Source organism: Loxodonta africana, chromosome 5 (assembly GCF_030014295.1).
Source record: "Loxodonta africana isolate mLoxAfr1 chromosome 5, mLoxAfr1.hap2, whole genome shotgun sequence".
Classification (NCBI taxonomy): domain Eukaryota; kingdom Metazoa; phylum Chordata; class Mammalia; order Proboscidea; family Elephantidae; genus Loxodonta; species Loxodonta africana.
In genome coordinates, this window is record NC_087346.1 from 26,082,690 (window position 1) to 26,105,665 (window position 22,976).

General features: G+C 41.0%; 1 protein-coding gene across 1 annotated transcript in view; it reads right to left on the minus strand.

The window, feature by feature from the left end:
- Window positions 1–412: 412 nt before the first annotated feature.
- LOC111749377 (rho GTPase-activating protein 20-like) overlaps window positions 413–22,976 on the minus strand; it is a 48,517-nt gene continuing 25,953 nt past the window's right edge. Inside the window, exons 6-14 of the mRNA XM_064286266.1 lie at window positions 22,623–22,632; window positions 18,089–18,158; window positions 15,448–15,514; window positions 12,969–13,157; window positions 10,077–10,255; window positions 7,952–8,113; window positions 4,667–4,776; window positions 2,436–2,625; window positions 413–1,091 (exon numbers count right to left, since the gene is read on the minus strand). Of these exons, the coding sequence (XP_064142336.1) occupies window positions 906–1,091; window positions 2,436–2,625; window positions 4,667–4,776; window positions 7,952–8,113; window positions 10,077–10,255; window positions 12,969–13,157; window positions 15,448–15,514; window positions 18,089–18,158; window positions 22,623–22,632 (1,163 nt within the window). The 3' untranslated portion in view covers window positions 413–905. The remainder of the gene's footprint in view (window positions 1,092–2,435; window positions 2,626–4,666; window positions 4,777–7,951; window positions 8,114–10,076; window positions 10,256–12,968; window positions 13,158–15,447; window positions 15,515–18,088; window positions 18,159–22,622; window positions 22,633–22,976) is intronic.

The window sequence follows — 22,976 nt, forward strand, 5'->3', positions numbered from 1 at the left end:
TTAGCTATGATGTCCAGGTGTTATTGAGACAATTCTGACTCAGGGTGACCCCATGTGTTGCAGAACAGAACTGTGCTCCATAGGGTTTTCATGACGGTGACCTTTTGGAAGGAGATCGCCAGGCCTTTCTTCCAAGGCATCTCTGAGCAGGTTTGAACTGCCAACTTTTCGGTTAGTAGCAGGGCGCTTAATTGTTTGCACCACCCAGGGGCCCCTTAGCTATGACTAGCTAGACTCAAATAATACTAGCTACTGAGCCTGGCCTCAGAGAAATCTCTACTAGTCCATTGTTGTCTTTTTTACAAATTCACTTGACATCATTATCTTATTTAATCCTCACAAATATCCTGAGATTTAGATACCATTTTTATCTGAATTTTAGAGATTAAGAATTTGAGGCTGAGATGGAAAAACTGGCCACGGATGACAGAACTGCTAACAGTGGGGCAGGGGTTCACACTCTGAATAGGCTGTTTGACATCAAGTCCTTTTTTTCTCAATGATGCTGGTTCTTTTCAAACTGTTTCAAAGAGCACTGGATCCCTGAGGTAACTCAGGGACACTGAGCAAGAAAAGGGGGAGAAATAAAACAGGCAGTGCTCTTGGCCCCTCACTTTGGTTTCAACCAGAGCGCATCTGTTAGATCTATCAGGGTTCCATTTAAAGTTTTGTTTGAAAAAGTCTCCAAACCACTGTATCCTACCATGCTCTGTCCTGATGCTGTTACAAGCTGCACTAGCAACTTCTTGACATCGTGGACTTGGTCTTTTCTTTGATCTGACAACAGTGTGCTATCTCCCCCTATCCATGAGCCACCCTTCTGAAGAAGCAGTAAGAAGCCCCCTAGGCCCAGCTTCATTGTCCTTGGTCATGCTGTGGGCTCCAGGACAGTTGCTGTCTCGGCATCACCCATGACTCCTACCAGGCTCACTCTTTCTTAGAAAAGCCATTAAATTATTCACAGTACCTGAAGCCTTCTCTGAATAATCACAACTCATTGTTGTGATCATTGAGCTTTCCTCTAAGAGGGAAGTGATGTCTTTTCCAAATATGTTCAAGCAATTTTTGATAACAAATTGTACAAGAGAAATCTGGAACACAAAATGGCAAAAATGTTTTTTTTTTTTTTAATATGACAAAGTTATAAATCACATTTCATATAGGCACCCTGAATCTAACCAAAATGTGAAAGAATTCTGAGACAAATTCAGAGTTGATGTGAAAGCAAATAAACTAGTTTTCTCTAAGAAACTGTGATACTTTCAAGAGTAGTTTGGGCAAAGACGTTAAAAATGCACTTAATCAGTGAAATAAACATGAAATTTGTGTCCCTGTCTTAATGGTTAATATTTTTATACCAATGGCTACACAGTTAACATTCAGATAATTTTTAAATTACCCACATATGGTGTTGGGGGTAAAGATGTTATTCAATTTATAAAGCATCCGATACATGAAAATTCATGAAATTCACTTCTTAAGTGAAGAAGTATCTGAAGCGTGAGAAGTGGAATTTCTCTGTGGGCTGACTGTGAAGGAATGGGGCAGTGGGGTAGAAAAATCTGTCTGTCTGTCGAACTGCTGTCCTTCCCCAAGCATTGTCTTGCCTTAGGCTTGCTCTGTGGGGGTGCTAGGGGGAAACTGTGATCTTATTAGGCACCCTGCTGCTCCCTTAGGATGTTCTGGAATCTTTTACTAGTTTCTTCACCCCAATAGCAGACATAAAAGGGCAGCCAAGTATTTCTGAGTGGGCCAGTGCTGGCAGAAGTCTAGCGTGTGTGGAACCAAGGGTGCTCATATTGCCTGGTCCCCTGGGATGTGCATGGGCACAACTGCAAGCAATGCCTAGATGAGCTCAGTGCTGTCAGAACTACCAATGTTTAGATGAGGGGGCTGGCTTGGAGACTTTGCCCAAGGTTACACATCCAGCAATGGTAAGGTTGAGAGTTGAAGCTTGGCTTGTCTAACTTCAAAGCCCAGGTTTTTTCTATCATATCACACCACTTTTTTATCTCTCTATGGTTTGGTCAGAGCCCTGGTGGCACACTGGTTAAACAGCACGCTGCTAACCGAAACGTCAGCACTTCAAATTCACCAGCCACTCCTTGGAAACCCTATGGGGCAGTTCTACTCTTTCCTATAGGGTTGCTGTTAAGTCGGAATCCACTTGATGGCAATGGGTTTTGGTTTATGGTTCAGTCAGTCTTATATTTAGTGTCCTGAATGGGAAAGAAGTGACTCAGCTGCTCTCAATTTCCCACTTAACGACCCACCTTCCCATACCCCACCATGATAAGACAAATGACTCTGCCATCCCAGAAGAGTAGGATTAAAGTGTATACTTTTAAAAAATGGTGCTTTAGATAACAACCTGATTTTCAAGTTCGAAGTGAGGACTCAGGCCCCAAAGGCATAAAAAGGAGAAATAGGATTACCTTTTTTGTCAATTCATTTTCCAGTCCTGGGCTGCAGGAAGTAGAAGACCAAAGGATGCTTGGGGCGATACAGACTGATAAATTATATGCAGTCATCTGATTCGATGCAGAATGTTGTTCAATGTTGTATAAAGCCCCAAAAAGGTATCGCAGGAGAACAACATTGGCTTTTGGAAGTTGGTCTAAAAGCCTTGAAATACAGAAAAACACACTCTTAAGTCATTTCTTTAAGAATTTGTAAATAAGGAGAGAGACAAGACATTTTTTTTGTCCACAATGTCCATAACCCAGTGAAAACCGTAAAAGAACGTAGAACTCTGTCTCATAAAAAATGCTGCCTGCAATATTTCCCAGAAACCACTACCATGTGTTTAACAACAATAAAAAAAAACCAAAACCTGTTGCTGTCGAGTCTATTCCAACTCATATCGACCCTATAAGACAGAGCAGAACCCCTTCATAGCATTTCCAAGGAGCACCTGGTGGATTCGAACTGCCGACCCTTTGGTTAACAGCTATGGCACTCAGCCACTATGCCACAGGGTTTCCGTGTTTCACTTGGACTAATCTTATTAATGTAGAATTTAATATAAATTTAGTACACACAAACCCCATTACATTCCAGAATGTGCTCAATTAACACTCACAAAAGTTACTGATGAAATTAAACAGCAATTGCATTGAAAATACTCCCTTTATTTCCAAGGTAACAACGAAAAACATGCCGCCTGATGATAAAAGGTCAAATCTTATCTACTAAGACATATAAGTACGTTCTGAGATCTGCTCTGCTCAGCAGCATCCAAGGTCAATTTTATTCCAAATCAATCTCAATGGTACCACTTTCTTCTACAAGTTTACAAGAGTATAATTTTCAATGTTCTACTATTTGTGATTGATGTTTTTTTTTCTAATCATGCATTGGAACTGTTTCTCAGTTCATATTCAGAGTTTTACTTTTTTTTTTTATACCAAGATGCTGCAACTAGGAGAAAATATGGTCACCAAAATGGCACCAGCAACAGGGAGCCCAGCTCTGAGTACTACGGACTGATGATACACCCTTAAAGTAGTGTGAAGTACACAGGTTTTATACTAGCAGCAGCAACAAGCTATGGGATGTGATACTTGGTGTACCCGAACGGTCTCCTCTAAAGCGTAACAGGAGTGCAGTTGGTAACATGCACAACAGAGAGCTACAGGACTTGGTGCTCATTGTACTCAAATGGTCTTCTCTAAACTATAAGAGAAATAGAGGTGGTATTTTGTTCCATCGCCTTGTTTTTTGGTGACTTTCACGCTGTTCCTTAGTTTCTAACTCTTCAATGCAAATACTATGTTCTATTGCTAAAAGGGGGTTCACCAAAAGTATTGTGAAGGCGATAATTCATAACATTTGCAAGTCGTGAAAAAAGAATTGTTCTCAACAGGCATATACACATACTACAAACTATTGGAATTCTAGGGTTTTTCATAGAAGGAAAGCTTAGGAAATGGAGTTGCTGAGTACTTTTTTCCTATTCTGCTATGTTGCCCATAACATTCATGATGAGCCCTGCCAGAAATTTCTGCTTGCATGGGCATAGACCTGGAATTCTTTGTGATCGTTTCTTGACTTTGCAATCTGAGCTTCTGTTTTCTCTGAGTCTTGTAGGAAGCTAATTATCACTCCACCATGTTCCCCCTGAACCTCTGAGTGTCCCTTTTATAGCACTGATGACACTTCAGTTTATCTACTTCTCTCCTCCACCAGCCTCTGAGTTTCTTGAGGTGAGAGATTAGATCCTTCACCTCTGTGTGCCGAGAGAATAGCGAGTTGCAGGCATGAATGCATACAGAAATGCTTCATTAAATTTACTTCCTGAGCATAACAAGACTTTCTGGTTAATTAAATATTTGAGAAATTTAAATAATAACGCTGTCAGAGTTGGCCTCTACCACCTCTCTTGGACTAACAGATTTCATCTCCTATTAATTTCAAATATTCAGAAGGTACACAATGGTCAACGGACCCCTATTAGTAAGGTGAGGAGAAAAACAGTAACTTGGTGACAGCAGCAACGTAGACATCTACTTTTAAACTGGCCTCCATGGATGTGACCATATGAAACCCTTTGGCAGTGGTCCTTATTTAGTAGGCAAAGTTGTACAATAGAAGCTTTTTTTTCCTGAGAGTGTGTTGGTTGTATTTTTGAGGCATGGCCAGAGCTGGGTAATGACTGCATCATTACCTCTGGATTCCAGTTATTTTCTCCTCCTCATTCCCTTCATCAATAACAGTAAGCCATTGATAATACAGACCAGAAGAAAATACACTTTCCTGGATGTTTCTAAAAAAATCCTAAAATAGATGAAAAATACTATTATTCTTAGGGCAAACGTGTATTATACAAATGACAGAGATCACATTTAGTTGAAAAATTCAGTTTGGTCCCCACTTCCTTCATAGCCACCCACACTGTGACATCCACAGACCTCGGCTCCACCTCTTTGCTGACTTGCACACCCATAAGCAGGTGCTTGGATTTTCTCCAACTAAAACTAGTGGCATAAAAGCAGAGTCTGGGCTGTGATGGGAATAAAGGTAAAGCCCCTTTCTATCTTCTGAAATCTGCTTATGTACAGTTTAGCCAACTGGTACAAATTACAAGGCCTGGTGATAAACATCCTAAATCCTATTATTTTCTTCAAAAGAGATACATACACATTTTGATGATCTATTTCAGCCATGGTGTTCTTAATTCCTGGCAAGAAAAGTTCTGAAACAAACATCACACACACAAATACAGGCACACACTCACACACACATAAAACAGGAGTAGGTCTTCTGACTTGAGATATATGTGCTTCTTGGAAAAACCTCCTCTCATAAAAGCTTCCTTTTTCATCTCTTTAAGGGTTTTTGTTGTTTCTGTGCACCCCTGAGTGGATTCAGACTCATCATAGTGACCCCATGTGACAGAAGAGAACTGCCTCATAGGGTTTCCTAGGCTGTAATCTTTATGGGATCAGATCGCCAGGCCTTTTCTCCCGAGGAGCGGCTGGTGGTTCAAACCACTGACCTTTCCGTTAGGAGCTGAGTGCTTAATGATTGTGCCACTAGGGCTCCTCGCCTTAATTGGAAAGGTGGGATAGGATATCATATTTTCTGGGGGTTTAGTTTCTTTGGGAAGTAAAATGTTCCAAAACAGAAAGAAATGATCAAAGTTTAGATACAGCAAAACTTCAGGCCTCTGAGTACTAGAGCCACAGGCGTCCACAGGCCAGCTTCCTAAGTGGTGACCTGGAAAATCTGTCTTAATATCATACAGTTGGGCCTATTAAAATTTATTAAGCTTAATTTTAGTGTGATAACAAGGGGAAAACGTCAGATCACCTTGCTAGCTTCAAAGTCACATCTTTCTGCCAGTGGTCTCACTAAATAAATAGGTCGAACACTCACCCAACACCCCCACAACAACAACAAAAAAACAACATTGTCTTTGAGTCCATTCTGACTCATGGTGACCGTATAGGACACAGAAGAACTGCTCCACAGGGTTTCCAAGGAGCAGCTGGTGGATTCTAACTGCCAATCTTTATGGTTAGCAGTCAAAACACGCCTTAGCTCTTAACCACTATGCCAGGAGACTTCTCTTAATAGCAGCTACTACAGGAAATGCCTCAGGGCAACTATCATGATCACAACCTGGAAATCATTCACTCTTTCTTATATTTACTGAGGTCCTGTGTGTGTCAGGCTCTGCTTTGCGTTCTGAGGACTTAGCTGTGAAGAAAACGGACAAAGTCAGTTTCCCAAGTCCCTCCCACCCTCCACTCATTAGAACAATGGTGACCTTGCTTCCTCTGCATCCTTCCAACAGGGCACTGCCTGAACAGAAGCATGTCCCTTCTTCCATTACCAGTGCCCTGTAAGGATCCCAAGGAGACCAAACACCGAACTCACAAAATAACAATAGGGCAAAAATTCAGCTTAGGCTGTTGGTACATGCAGAATTCTGCATACTGTCTTGGTGGAAGTCTCACAGTAAGGGGCCAAAGCCTTTTGATCTGGGGGCTGGCTAATTTATGCTAACCTACGTGTTAAAAGCTAGTGGACAGGAGGGTGTTACAGAAAAGCAGGTACACACTAGTGATAGAACATTTGTTGCTATATATTTTCATATGGACCAAGACACAGGTTTGCAAGAAACATCCATTTACTGATGCATATATGATGTCCCCTGTACCAAGACAGATTTGATTGTAAATAAACTCGTGAAGTAACATTAAATGGGCACCTGGCCACTTGACTGGAAAGGGAATACAGAAAACTATTCTTTACTTATGTCTAGGGCAAGGCACTTTTGACCTTTATGCCTCAGCCTGAGTTGGAGGCCCTGGGCCCTGTTTTTACCCTGCCTTCCTTGTATCTCCGCCATGCTGGGGACCAGAGCCCTGAAGCAGGCCTGCAGAGGCTGTTCTGGGATCAACACTTTGCTTAAAGTTGGTCTTGGATGTAGATTCTATTTTCAAAATATGTGAGGCATCTCTAAGGATGTGAAGAGCAAGGCATTTGAGAAGAGCAGGTTACTACGTGGCAGGTTAAGCACAACACGTATTAACAAAGAATGCCGAAGGTGGTCAAGATGAAGGAAGGCCCAATGGTAGCATCATTCCTATGGCACTTTTAAAGTGAAAGGCATGAAGAGAACGGGAAGGAATGATGATAAAACCAGTGGAGCTGTTGGTGGCCTGACTGAGCATTTATTTATTCATTTTATTTTCTTCTAGTTTAAGTGAAAGTTTACAAATCAAGTCAGTCTCTCATACAAAAACTTATACACACCTTGCTATGTCCTCCTAGGTGCTCTTCCCCTAATGAGTACAGCACACTCCTCCTCTCCACCCTGTATTTTCTGTATGTATTCAATGAGCTCCTGTCCCCCTCTGCCTTCTCACCTTGCCTCCAGACAGGAGCTGCCCACATAGTCTCATGTGTCTGCTGGGGCCAGGAAGCTCACTCCTCACCAGAGTCATTTTCTGTCGTATAATCCCGTCCTATCCCTGTCTGAAGTTGGCTTGGAGAATGGTTCAGTCTTGGGCTAACAGAGGATATGGGGACCGTGACCTCTGGGGTCCCTCTAGTCTCATGGACTGAGTATTTTTGGACTCATCATAAGGTAAAAATTTCCTTACTATGGGAAATTTTTGTCATTATTTTCAAAAGTTTCAAAAGAAATTTCTTTTGGAAACTTTGCCATCGTTTCCGGTGAGGAGCTCTTCAAAAGTAGGATGCTTGTGTGTGTGTAAGTGCGTGCTTTCCAATTTTTATTTATTTAATTTTTTTGCACGTGTCATACAGACAGGTGCTTTTAACACCCAGGAAGTTTCCTTGCCTTTCTGTAATGTTTTTCAGATTTTCAAATTCTGACTGTATTATACCTACTATGGCTCTTTGCCAATCATGAAGAAGGAAGCCAATCATATTTCTATACACCTACACTGTGTGAAGATAATGCTAGAACCTTCCTTACCTTTAAGACAGATGCTACTACCAAAACCGGCTCATCCTCCCAATTCACCTTCTCTCCTGAGTTTAGTTTCTGCTTGAGGGCTCCACATGCTCTGACACTCGCCGATATTCTGAAGATGCCCTCTGTCAGAGGCCCTTTTTGGTTAAGAGAGAAAAGCATATCCTGGGGGGAAGGAATGGAAAAGACAATATGCAGAATTTCATACACACAGGCCTCAGCACAAGCTTGTCCTTGTTGGCATCCGGAGCTAGGCTACAGGAGAGTATGGTGCTCAAGCTGGAAGGACTCAAGTAAATTCTTTAAAAAAAATTAGGAGTCTCTAAATATGTTTTCTATTCATTGGTCCACTCTACATTCCTACACTGAAACACTTCAAAGACTTGTTTTATTCAGATTTTCTTTTTCAGTTAATTTACACTTCTAAATCAAACTTCTCTGTCTACTTTAAGACTTCTGTTACATCACCCCATCCTAGCTCACCATTCTTTCCCCATTTGCTTATCCCTTTTAAGCAACTGTATCCCCCATTCCTACTTCTTGTATTTCCTCTCCTCTTTCAAAATCAGGCTCAAAAACCTTCTCCTCCAGATAGCCTTCTCCAAATAAATCCTCTCAGCACTTTCTGGAAAACCTGGTGGCCTAGTGGTAAAGTGCTACTGCTGCTAACCAAAAGGTCGGCAGTTCAAATCCACCATGCGCTCCTTGGAAACTCTATGGGGCACTTCTACTCTGTCCTGTAGGGTTGCTATGAGTTAGAATTGACTTGATAGCAATAGTTTAGTTTGGTTTCTTAATTTTTCATTTCCTTTTTCTCTATCTTTATGTCTCTTGCTTGCAGTCAGGGGTCTATCTAGGGAAAGCAGTGCCTAGGGCAATTAGTGTTAAATCTCTCAATGATCTCTCCCAGCTGGCCATGGAAACTGTGGTGGCCAATAGAAACTGTTCTGGCACCCTTCCTCAAGTGGTGCCCAGGGCACACAGTCAGAGCACAGGACAGGCACCCTACCTGCCCAACTCCCCCTACCCCCAGCTAGGCCTCTGCTTGCAGTGTAGAAAGATAATAGGTGTTGGAGTCAGGTAATCTGTGGCATTGAAATGTATTTTACCACCTATTCACTGTGTGACCTTGGGGAAAGTACAGTACTTACCTATATTAAAGCTTTTGTTTATCTCGTTTGTGAAATGGGGATGATGATAATCACAAACCAAAACAAACCAGTTGTCCTGGGACAATTCCAACTCCTAACAATCCTATAGCACAGAGTAGAACTGCCCATAGGGTTTCCAAGGAGCAGCCAGTGGAATCCAAGTGCCAACCTTTAGGTTAGCAACCCAGCTCTTAACCATTGCAACTCCAGGGCTCTCTGATGATAATGATAAGGACCCCAAATTTTCCATGAAAGTTGCAGGGTCTGGGGTGGTACCCAGCATGCCCTTAAGATGATGATTTTCTTCACATCAAGCATGTGAAGCACTAGTATAGCCCCTGGAGGGATACTAGATACTCAATAACTGGAAACACTGATGGTTTAATACACTACTTTGAGACAACACAAGCTAAACTTTGTGGCTTTCGTTTGACTTATTCTATCAGGATTAAGATATTGGTATATGCCAGAGGGTAAGTCTTGTAGTTTTAAGCTTATGCACTTGAAATCAAATCAAACGCCATCTGAAATATTAAATCAAACACCATCTGAAATATTTTGAGTTGTAAGATTGAGTAGTCTCAGCTGAAGAAGCAACTAAGGGAAAGCTGAGAGTAGCCTGGAGTTCAAGGTAGGAGCTGTAAGGAGAATGTGAAAGGAGGTGGAACCTCTGCTTCAGAGACTGGTAAACACAGAGCACGTTCTGACTTATCTGAGCAGACATATGTGGGTCTTTTCTGAAACTACTAGAATGGAAAAATTACCTTTTTCTCTGTGTCTACCTTATGATTCTGCAATAACTAAGTCAAATTTGTATTCTTTGAAAGAATATAACAAAGCTTCTCAGCCAAAGCCAGGGGCTGTCTAGTGCTTTCTCCACTTAGGAATAGATTTGGATGAGAACACGCACCTTCCAGAGCTTTCCCTTCCTCAATCTCCCTCCTCAGGGGGCCACAGAAGGCCAAAGGGAGACCTACCCGGAGAGGAGTGGGCAGGTCATCATTGGGACAAACATCTTTGAGTGAAACCCCAAAGAGCTTCCCCGGCTTGGGGGATGGTAGAGCCCTGCACACGTTGTCCTGGCAAGTGCTGGGGTTCCGCCGAAAGGCCCAGTTCACCACAGGCCATTTCTTTTCACCTGTCTTCTGGCCTGCATCTAAGGAAGAAGTGAGATTGTTAGAAGTAGTAGATTAATTCACTTAAACTTATTTCCACTGTTTCCATTTGCAGAGCATGTTGTTTCCTAGGGCTAGAAGAGAGAGAAAGGGAGTCATTCAGTGTGTAGAATTTCCCCCGTCCTGGGCAGGTGGATCACATCCTCGTGGTGGTAACTTGTTCTGTTTTCCCTTATTCCATAAATGGATAGTTACATCCAGAGGCTTGATCAGACTCAGGTTCAATTCTTCTGGAGGAGACACTTCCTACAGGTGCTGTCTGCTCCTGTTGCAGTGCCTCCTGAGGCACCGAATGCGTGGTGGTACAAGTTTACTGATGTTAAATACGATCCATGAGGATCAGATCCCATTTGATAAGCTAAAAAATGTGGTATCAAAATCAAGTAGAGTTTGATAATCACCTACCTTTACGGTAAGTCTCCCCCCTCTAGATTTCCTCTTTGGCTTTCTGAGTGAATGCCTGAGTATTGTGAACTTTTTCTTATCAAAAAGATCTGCCCTTCATGACTCAACCTCCCTGACCCCAGCTCCTGGGCACCCTATAACTCCTTCACTCCAAGGGGCCACAACCCTCAGGCAGTTCCATGGACGATGTGCCTCCCCCTGAGGACAGGATTCTTGGGAAGTCACCTTTAAATGCTGGCTGTGTGATGAGAACTCAGGTGGCCTTGTTTCTTGTAACACCGACCCATGCTACCCAGAGATGATTTTTAGCTACCCAACAGTCCCTGTCAAAGGAATGCTGAACAAGAAGAGCTTTTCTAAGACCAGGTGGTCAGCAATGAAACCTGAGTTCAGAGAGGTCTTTTCTACTACTCAGCTATGGATGTTTCCTGATAAGATATCCTAATATTTTCTTAAGCTGCTTAGAACCAGATGCTAAAAGAGTCCATAGACGAGCCAAGTTGTGGGAGGATAAACAGATGAGCAACATTTCACCAAATATCCTTAAATACCCATTGACTTGGCTTTTCTAGGATGTGGCAAGTATAACCTTAGGTGCGGTACTTCCGGTGCTGGATCAGAGGGTTCTGCCAGGTACGGGAACAAATTACTCAATCTCTTTGAACTTCAGGTTCCTCCACTTTAACATGACATCTCATGGAACTGAGTACTAAAATGGATGAAATGTGTAATGTACTCCTCAGCTCAAGGCACAGCACATAGTAACCTTGTTGAGAACGATTTTCCTCACTCAGAGGGCCCAAGGCAATCAAGACATCAGTCTCCTCCTCTGAAAGCAGACCCCATCCCCTTCTCCATTTGGCTTAGCACCCTCCAGAGGGTATGCAGTCATGAAGCATTGCCACCATTCCACCTAACTAAGACTCTTTCTTCTTGCCCTAACATTCACACTCCATCGTTTTAAAAGTCTCAAGGAAAACAAACACATTCCTCAATCCAGGAAGGGATTTCTATACATCCAGCAATGTCAACATGTGCAAATGTTGAACGTACAGGTTAATATGTAGGTGAAGTAGTTGTACTCGGCCTGGTTTCCCTACCCTTGACCTGATTTTATTATTTCTAAAACTATCCAAATGTATTCAGTTATTTAGCTTTAATACCTCTTAAGAACATTGCTCTATCCGTTGATTTAAACCCAGTGCCGTCGATCGATTCTGACTCATTTGATTTAAAGCTATATATAAAGCTACTCTGTGACATAAACAGAAGGCAAAGTATAAACTGAGTTCTGTACTTTCTCAAAAGGACTTTCGGGCTTAGATGGACCTTTTGTTACGTACACTATCTTGTGTAAGAGTTCATGTTGCTCTGGGACCAATGAAAATAATGCTATTGTCATGAAAACTATGAGATATTGAACAAGCTAACTTTATAGAAACCTAGCCTTTCTTCAACGGTCCTGGCAAGATTGGAGTAGTGTTACCTCATGCTTGTAAATAGGGTATTAATATTAAAAAATAAAATGTGTAAAACTTTGTGCTTATAGAATAACTATCATAAAAATAAAAACACTTTAAGTGGGAATTCCATTCTGGCCACACTATGCCTCAAATTAATAATACATTTTCTTCAAAAAGAGAAATACTGATGAGAAAATACAGGAATGGTAGGAAAAAGAATGGTAAGAAGGAAGATTAAAAAGCCCCTAACCATACACACTCAATCCTGCTCCAGTCTAGTCCTCGATCAGAAGCACACAGGGAAAGTGAGCTTGGTCCTCATGGCTCGCTGTGGAGGTCGAACTTAGAGGCCACTTCAGCCCAAGCTCAGAATAGATTCCAGTTCAGCTCCGAAACTCTTCTACTCCACTCTTCCATTCCTTGTGTGTCTAAGCTAAGCAGTCATAAATCCCCTTCTGCTGTGGCCTAGATCCTGAGGAAAGCCCTGAGATGGGGAAAACATGACTTTCCAGGCCTTAAGAAGCTTGTATTCTAATAAGACACACAGATATGTACACACATACTTGAAATATGCATGAAGGGCCCTGGGGATACAGAGAAGGGAACTACTACTACCTGGCGGAATGAAAAGAAGCTTTCTAGAAGTGAGTTGGCTCTTGAGGACAGACCCTTGGCATTTCTCTCAGTCTCATTCTTGGTGAAGATTGGATCCTTGCCTACACTGCCCTTCTCCCTGACATGGAGAATCAGCTCTGTGTTATGATTTTGTTTCTAGGAATGGAGACATGAGTTGAGAGAAGACACCTGCAGGAGGGGAGGGACTCACTTTTATGCTCCTGGCTCCTCAGTGGGCGCCTGGGCTTTAGGACGAACGGACCTCCCATCTCTGGGAATGGCTGCTCCAGTAAGAAGGGCTCCTGGAGAGTGGATGAAGATATGGAGCCCCTTAGGCGGTGTGGCAGGAGTGCAGTGGCTTGAAGATGGCTCATTTTTATTCCATAGGGATGTTCATGTCCTATACAGAGAAACATGTACATACAGATTCAGGCCGACTGGTGATGGGTGTGATCAAAGCTATCTTACGGCACCCACATGCACCACACTGGCATGTGGGCCTCGGAGATAAAGAAGGCTCTGTCTCCTGTGTGTGCTCTCAAGGCGGAGACCGTGCACAAAGCAGGGGCCCAAGAAAGGTGTTTAAAAAATGTAAAGAGAAAATAGTCTTTAAAATATGTTACCTGATTGGAAAGTAGAGATCAGTTTGAGCACTACACCATGTTGACTTTTACTATGTTTCCATCTGAGAATATTTAAAGCCCTCTAGTTTCCGCCTAGAAACTAACTAGATCTGAGCATCTTAGGCAAACTACCTGACCACCACCCCAGCCTAAATTCATCATTTAAAGCACTTACCATCAATATTACACAGATTTGTACAGATCAGAGTAACAAAGTAAATATATTAATAAACATTGGCAGTTAATGTTCTTTAAATAATTGGATGATACGTGTCAAGATTCACTAGGATCACTCTTCTCTAACACGTATGTCCATTTAACAGGTATTTCATTACATTTCATTAATGCTATAGCCAGAGCAGCAGGTAGAGTTGCCTTTATGCTTACCTCCTCCCCCCCCACCCCCCCCACCCCCGCTGAAGTGAGGGTGGCCCTCACAGGCAGAATTAGAAGTAAGGCTGCAGAGTATTGGAAGCCCAGAAGCCAACTCCAAAACAGTGTTTACACAGAGAAACGGAACCCTCAATCATTAGGTGTTGACCGCCAAATGATATCTTTTGCTCTTTCATGCTTCCAATGGCTTCCTCTCCATCGAATTCTCAGAGACCCTGTGCTGCAACATAGATTGAGCTTTTTAAGAAGAGAGCAAACACTCCCTTTCTTCTAGTTCTGACTGACTGTAAGGTGGTGAGCTCTTGCCTTTCCGTTTCTCCTGGTATAAATACAATATGAATGCTCTGTTCATAACAAGAACTAAGCCACAAAGAAGCTTCCATGAGAGCAACAAAATAAAACAAATTCATCAGGGTAACCAGGAGCTAATCCACAACTAAGAAGTGAAAGCACATGAAAATCCATGTACAGAATGGCTGTTAAAGGACCCTTGTAAATGACGGAAGATTTAGACTCCACAGAGTCAGCAGTGGTGCCTGAAGCTGTTCTAAGCTTAGAAGTTACCATCTACATTCATTTCATCTAAATGAACACATTTTATTAAATAAATATATTGGAAGTATTAGTCTGATTTTTATTCATGTACTTTATTGCAGAATGACTTTTACAAAGATGTTGACATTAATACAAAAAATGAAACAGGATTTTGGTCCTCAGCTGTGTACTTGATTTGTTATATTCTGAGATGGAGAACATGCACTCTGTGAATCCTAAAAAACTTGGTTTTTAGATTATTCAGATCGCTTGGAAACATCCTGGATGGTGGAAAGAATTTAAAAGATAATGTAGGTAAGAGGGAACACCCCACAGGATTTCTAGCGGCAATCAGTTATCACCATCGCCCCATGGCAAGCTCTGCTACAGAACCTGTCCCTTCCCTTATTTTATTTGCTCTATTTCTTTTGACCACACTAAATCAACTTGCTAATCCAGGAATTTTTTTTTTTTTTTACCTAAATGGTTCTAATAACTATTTCAGGAAAGGTGTAATCTATTTATCAATAATTTTGAGAATAAATGTTGGAAAACTCAGCCTGTAAAATGTAAAATGGCAAAGTGCAGGTCAGTCGTCCAGCGAAGCCTTCAGGAATCTAGATGTGCTTATCTCAGTTTGCCTGTGATGCTGAGAGAAGCTCTGGGCGCTGAGCAGGTGTTCAGTAAGTACTTGTAGTTGGACAGAGAGACCTGCTGCATTTTAGAGGATGCTTACAACACAGAGGCTACTTCGTAGTCAGAATATGGAACAGAATAATTCCAGAATGGAATATAAAATATGATGTATGGGGAAAGAAATTTCAATCCGTATTGCTTTCATAAAAAATAAGGAGAGGTTTATCAAGACAGGGCTGTATGTCAAGTGAAAAAGCAGAGAGGAAAAATTCACGTTTTTCTCCCCAACTTGACCACAAGCTGCTGAATGAAGAGCTGTTATTATTTATTCCCTGGGATAGAGTAAAGCTTCATAATTTATTTATCAAATGTATGAATGGATATTGTGAGAAGTTTTTACTCCAAAGGATATACAAACTTAAGGCCAAACAAGCAATACTTTGAGACTTTGGAGTTATAATTTCGAATCCAGTCAACCCCATCTTAGAGTTCCCTGCCACTTACCAATGAGTGGGAATGGGGCCTCTTTCTTGCCAGAACTGACCCACAACTGGTAATCACTCTTAGAGCCCTTGGAGACCAAAAAAAAAAAAAAAAAGTCACAACAATTCTTTCACAGTAGGTACTTGAAAGAGGGCACATTTCTTTAACATTTCTATGTTTTCAAAAAGAAAAAGAATTGGGACCAGTGTAAATACTGTAAGTCCATGCAGTCGGCCACAGTTTTTGAGTTAGCAGTCGTGATTTCAGCAACCCGTCCCTCTCCCAGCACCCAGTAGACTACTCCAGATTCCTGCTTTATCCCTTCTGATAGGCCAGGGATCTATGGAACAACAATGCAATCAGTCCTTCACTTTATCTGTGGCCCGTGGATATGAAATCATATTTAGGTTCCTTCACTAAGAAAGAAAAGTCTAATCTCTTCTTGACGGTCCTGCTGTCTCTGGACTCCTTGGAGAACCTTAGGCTTTGTCTTCATTTGTCTCTGCCCAGACAAGTGTGCTGCTCAGAGAGACACACAGCCTGCCGTGACTATGTCTGAGCAAAGGAAAACTTGAAAAACATCTCAAGCTCAGCTGCCTTGAGCAGGCAGACAAATACCCAAAGACCTTGAGGAGATGGGCAGAGTGAAGTCAGTCCACTGGCTTTGGTTTGGACAAGCTCCATTCTGGAGCAAGAAGGATAAAGGATGCGAAGCTGCAGATCAGGCCAGATGCAGAGAACTATTATCCCAGCAGTTACTGCCCAGCAATACCAGAAAGCACCCTTGAAGCAACCACATCTCAATCATACACACTGTGCTGAATTATTTTACAGTCCTCCAGAAAAAGGTAATGGAGTTGTTGGTGATAGTTCATATGCCTGCCCTTGACTCCTGGTAAGATATCATGGCCTTGCCTGTATGAAGGAGGGTCCTAGCTATGGAGGCTATCACAAGCACATGTATGTGTATGCACGTACACACATACACACACACTTGCATACTCTCTCAGCTAAATTTGCTCAAAATTGTATTTCAAATAGGAAATAAGATCTAACAAAAGTCTTTTCTTTTAAGGTAGGGGCTGGGAGCACTATGTTGGAATCCCATAGAACAGGCAGAGGCAAGTAACGCTGATTTTTTAGTAAAGTAGAAATTCTTTCTTGTCTGGTGAAACTGATGACTTCAAGCAAAGGAAAATTAAAACGTGAAATAAAATGAAGTGTATCACTGATCAATCTACTCTACACCTAAAGCTACTCACTCTTTCCAAGATTTAAGTTTTCTTTTTCAGGGCATGTATATCATAAAGGTGCAGAGGTATCTGATTTACTGAGTGAATATAAATTCAATTTTATTTTAAATGTATTATTAAATTTCTCTAGTAAAGAAATCATTGATTCCATAAGCCAAATTCTGGCTTTTCAGGGGCTGTATTATATCACTCATGGAGTCTTTATGAGTTGGAATTCACTTGAAGGTAATGAGTTTGGTTTTTGGTTTGGTATTATATCAGTAGGTCAGGCTGAGTTTAATTACAAGTCTTACAATCACGTCACGCCACAATAGCAAGGCATTTTCATATTTCTACATTATTTAAGGAGCCATGATATCCAAGTCCTTTCTACAGTTTCTATCCACCTGAATGTCACTCTCTTTAATAAGAGTTCTCAATTGTGTGGTGTTCATATAGCAGGAGACTCTTACAATTACTCTTTCCTTTTCCCCAACCTCACCCTCATCCTCAAACATGCCTACCTCTTCCATGAAAAAAATTTCATTAACTTAGTTCAGCCCCATCAAAATATAAAGAAGCAGACACTAAAAGCAAAACAAGGACGAGAGTGGTGGGCACACAAATGCTCCTAAATTCATAGTCTCGTTCAGAACTTGTCTCCCTCGTTAGCAACTCATTAGAGGCATCAGTCATCTCATCCTCAGGACCTGCAGTCAGGGGCTATGACTTCTAGCCGTGGGTTCTTCACATCAAAATTTACTACAAAACACGTCCTGTAGGATCCATCATACTGAGTTTGAGTCCTAGAGTGACAATTAGGACAAATGAGGTACGGGAGGGGAAGAACCAGGAAAGGAGGTTCAGAAAGAACAGTAAAACAGAACAGGTAAGGCGGAGGAGGTTACAACTATCTCACTAAAAATCTTATAAAAATTTTGTTGTATACATATATAATGGAGGTCTCGTGGCTCAGTGGGTAAGAGCTCAGCTGCTAACCAAAACGTCAGCAGTTCAAATTCATCAGCTGCTGCTTGGAAACTCTATGGGAGAGTTCTACTCTTTCCTATACACTTGCTGTGAGTCGGAATCGACTTGATGGCAAGGGGTTTTTGGTCTTTTATATATACAATATATACAGTAAAAATACATGCTGTTATTAGCACTCTAAAACTATAGTTCAATTTAATTATTCTATGACTTCAAGGTGACATGGAATTTAAAATTGGAGTATAAGAACAGCACCTGTGTAGAAAGTAATATCAGAATTTCGAGGCTTTCAATTTCTAAATTCTGGAGGACAAAATATGCCTTAGGTATCTATAACAATCAGCTGCCTTATGAAAGGAGTTGTATTTCATACACACACACACGCAACTCTCAAAAATCCAAGTTTATTCTTAACTAAAAATTGTTTGCAGGTAACTTACAGTTATTCCGAGCATTGGTAGTGACTTGTCGATAATGTCATTGGTTGTATCTGAATTTGTTACTGTTAAACTTATAGGCTGAAGAATGAAATAAAAAATACATTTGTAAGTAAAGAATTTTAAAACAGCTCTGTAAATAATGATTGCAAATTGTTATCCATATTCTAAATGCAAACCTTGATTTCAGACACTGACAAAGTAAAGCACATGTAGAGCATAGATCCTTAAGTATAATTTTATTTTTCATTCCTTTAGATAGGAAGGAAACCCCGGTGAAGAGTGGTTAAGAGCAATGGCTGCTAACCAAAAAGCTCGGCAGTTCAGATCCGCCAGGTGTTATGTGGAACCCTATGGGGCAGATCTACTCTGTCCTATAGGGTCACTATGAGTTAGAATTGACTCGAACGCAGTGGGCTTTGGTTTTTTGTTTTAAATATGAAGGCAGCAGAAAGCATTTCAGTAAAACACCTATTTCTTCTAAAATAAAGGATGTGTGGCACACGAACATAATGGCTTAAAAAAGAGAAAGATTGAGAATTGAGAGAGGGCACACGGACTGGTCCTCAGCCCCTCAACAATATTTCCATATGGAAGGGACGATTTCAAATGGAGAGATTTGGACCCTTTCTCTCTCTTCCTGAGTTCTGTTTTTACAGTCTGGCTTTATTGATTTGCACTTCACCCACAGTTATGGTAACGTTACAATAAGAACTGGCTATAAAAAATGTTTTCAAAAGACTATTCAGTGGCCATTTTCTAAGTCATGCACAGTGGCTACTGACGTTTTTATTGCTGAATACCATTGAAAATACAATAGAATTAAAAAAATAAAATAAAACCAATGGTTTGAAACAAGACTGAAAATTTTAGAAATCTAAGTTCTGTTCCAACTCTGCCAGTGAACGGGGTATCTGTAATAGCTCTCAACTACACCTCACATCGAGATATTGATCCATAAGAGCACGGGACAATTTGCAGAAAACAACCTGAAAGGGACTCTGAGGATTCTGGGATGATATCTGTTCAACTATTTGAATTCTAAGAGACATTATTTAAAAATAGGATTATGCCATGTAACCAAGATATGCACATAGGTTTTACAGTATTAGCACATAAGTCCACAGTGAGGGCTATGTCTTCCGGTAAACAGGGCTTAAAGAGGACAGATAAGCAGCCTAAGTGGATACTCATAGGCATTGACACAAAAATGATATTAAAAACAAAGCTAAAGGAAATCCTTTCATAATTCATCATTTGTCCTTTTTTTTTTTTTTTCTTATGAGCCAATTTCTTGATATGACAGATGGCCCTGAAAGTTGTTTGTTAATTCAATTTTCAGAAACAAAACCATCAGAAATGCACTGATGTAGCCCCAAGGATTCTGAAAAAGTGTCTCACAGCCCAGAAGTAAAGCTCAGGGACCCAGAATCAGGGGCACTAGGACTTCCTATTGCTAAAGTTTACCATGATGTTTATCATTCTAAATGGAGAAAATACTGAAGTTATCGAGGATTCCCCCTTACTTGGATCCACAATCAATGCCCATAGAAGCAGCACTCAAGAAATCAAATGATATATTGCATTGGGCAAATCTGTTGCAAAAGACCTCTTTAAAGTGTGAAAAAGCAAAGATACCACTTTAAAGACTAAGGTGTGCCTGATCCAAGCTATGGGATTTTCAGTTGCCTCATATGCATGCAAAAGTTGGACAATGAATAAGGAATACCAAAGAACTGATGCCTTTGAATTATGCTGTTGGTGAGGAATACTGAATACACCATAGATTGCCAGAAGAATAAACAAATGCGTCTGGGAAGAAGTACAACCAGAATGATCCTTAGAAGCAAGGATGGTGAGACTTCGTCTCATGTACTGTGGACATGTTATCAGGAGGGACCAGTCCCTGGGGAAGGACATCATGTTTGGTAAAGGAGAAGTTCAGTGAAAAAGAAGATCCCAACAAGATAGACTGACACAATGGCTGCAACAATGGGCTCAAACATAATGATTGTGAGGATGGCTCAGAACCGGGCAGTGTTTCTTTCTGTTGTACATGGGGTCGCTGTGACTGGGAACCAACTTAATGTCACCCAGTAACAGCAACCATTGCTAAAGTGCCTAGAAGGTTTCACACATGAGGGTTTAGCTTGGCATTTCATTAGAAGTAAAGGTTCTGCTGTTTCTTAAAATATCTGAAAACCCTTCCATCTAATTGAAAGGAATTCTCCCATGAAATCTTTTGTAAAGTAGAAAATTTCTTTTGAAATGCTGTTTGTTTTTTTTTTTTAATTTATTTCATTTGTGAGATAATGGTTTTTCTTGGCATAAGGAACACACCTGTTGAAAACAGGACCTGTATATTTCTTCCTGCTGCTGCTCTTTGTAAATAAATCAGATACACTCTAACAAATACATCTTTGTAAACAAATAATAATTTTTTAAAAAACCTTTTGCATGATTTAATCAAAAAAATGCAAATATGGCTATTCTGTTCTGTGAGCTAAAGTGTTACCTGACCTATGAAGAACCAGGAAAATTTGACCAAGTCTGAAGGACTGAGATAAACTCTCAAATGACCCAGATATTCAAATCATGAGACAAAGAGCAGCTATTAGAACTATGCTTAATGTTGTTGCTGTTGTTGTTAGGTACCGTTGAGTCGGTTCCAACTCATTGCAACCGTATGCACAACAGAACGAAACACTGCCCGGTCCTGCGCCATCCTTATAATCATTGTTATGCTTGAGCTCACTGTTGCAGCCTCTGTGTCAATCCACTTCATTGTCCTTTTCTTTTCCACTGACCCTGTACTCTGCCAAGCATGATGTCCTTCTCCAGGGACTGATCCCTCCTGACAATATGTCCAAATTATGTAAGACGCAGTCTCGCCAACCTTGCCTCTAAGGAACATTCTGGCCACACTTCTTCCGAGACAGATTTGTTCGTTCTTTTGGCAGTCCATGGTATATTCAATATTCTTCGCCAACACAACAATTCAAAGGCGTCAACTCTTCTTCAGTCTTCCTTATTCATTGTCCAGCTTTCACATGCATATGATGTGATTGAAAATACCATGGCACGAGTCAGGCGCACCTTAGTCTTTAGGGTTACGTCTTTGTTCTTCAACACTTTGAAGTGGTCCTTTGCAGCAGATTTGCCCAATGCAATGCATCTTTTGATTTCTTCACTGCTGCTTCCATGGCTGTTGATTGTGGATCCAAGTGAAATGAAATCCTTGGCAACTTCAATCTCTTCTCCGTTTATCATGATGTTGTTCTTTTGTCCAGCTGGGAGGAGATTTGTTTTCTTCATGTTGAGGTGTAACCCATACTGTAGGCTGTGGTCTTTGATACTCATTAGTAAGTGCTTCAAGCCCTCCTCACTTTCAGCAAGAAAGGTTGTGTCATCTCCATAATGCAGGCTGTTAATGAGCCTTCCTCCAATCCTGATGCCCCGTTCTTCTTCATATAGTCCAGCTTCTCGGATTATTTGTTCAGCATACAGATTAAATAGGTATGGTGAAAGAATACAACCCTGACGCACACCTTTCCTGACTTTAAAACAATCAGTATTCCCTTGTTCTGTCTGAACCACTGCCTCATTATTTATGTAAAGGTTCTTCATGAGCATAATTAAGTGTTGTGGAATTCCCATGCTTTGCAATATTGTCCATAGTTTGTTATGATCCACACAGTCAAATGCCTTTGCATAGTCAATGAAACACAGGCAAACAGCCTTCTGGTATTCTCTACTTTCAGCCAGGATCCATCTGACATTAGCAATGATATTCCTGGTTGCTCGTCCTCTTTTGAAAACGGGCTGAATTTCTGACAGTTCCCTATCGATACACTGCTACAGCCGGTTTTAAGTGATCTTTAGCTAAATTTTGCTTGCATGTGATATTAATGATATTGTTCTATAATTTCCACATTTAGTTGGATCACCTTTCTTGGGAATAGGCATAAATATGGATCTCCTCCAGTCAGTTGGCCAGGAAGCTGTCTTCCATATTTCTTGGCATAGACGAGTGAGCACCTCCAGCGCTGCATCTGTTTGTTGAAACATCTCAGTTGATGTTCCATCAATTCCTGGAGCCTTGTTTTTCGCCAATCCCTTCAGAGCATCTTGGACTTCTTCCTTCAGTACCTTCGGTTCCTGATCATATGCCACCTCTTGAAATGGTTGAATATTGACTCATTCTTTTTCGGAAAATGACCCTATGTATTCCTTCCATCTTCTTTTGATGCTTCCTGCGTCGTTTAATATTTTCCCCATGGAATCCTTCACTATTTCAATTTGAGGCTTGAATTTTTTCTTCAGTTCTTTCACCTTGAGAAACCGTGAGTGTGTTCTTCCCTTTTGGATTTCCATCTTCAGCTCTTTGCACATGTCAGTATAATACTTTACTTTGTCTTCTCGAGAGGCCCTTTGAAATTTCCTGTTCAGTTCTTTTACTTCATCAAATCTTCCTTTTGCTTTAGCTGCTTGACGCTCAAGAGCAAGTTTCAGGGTCTCCTCTGACATCCATCTTGACCTTTTCCTGTCTTTTCAGTGACCTCTTGTTTTCTTCATGGATGGATGTCCTTGATGTCATTCCACAACTCATCTGGTCTTCAGTCACTAGTGCTCCATGCATCAAATCTATTCTTGAGATGGTCTCTAAATTCAGGTGGGATATACTCAAGGTCATATTTTGGCTCTCGTGGACTTGCTCCGATTTTCTTCAGTTTCAGCTTGAACTTGCTTATGTGCAATGGATGGTCTGTTGCACAGTCAGCTCCTGGCCTTGTTCTGACTGATGATATTGAGCTTTTCCATCGTCTCTTTCCACAGGTTCCCAATGATACAAAGGAAAATATGTTCATATCAAATAAAAATATACGCAATC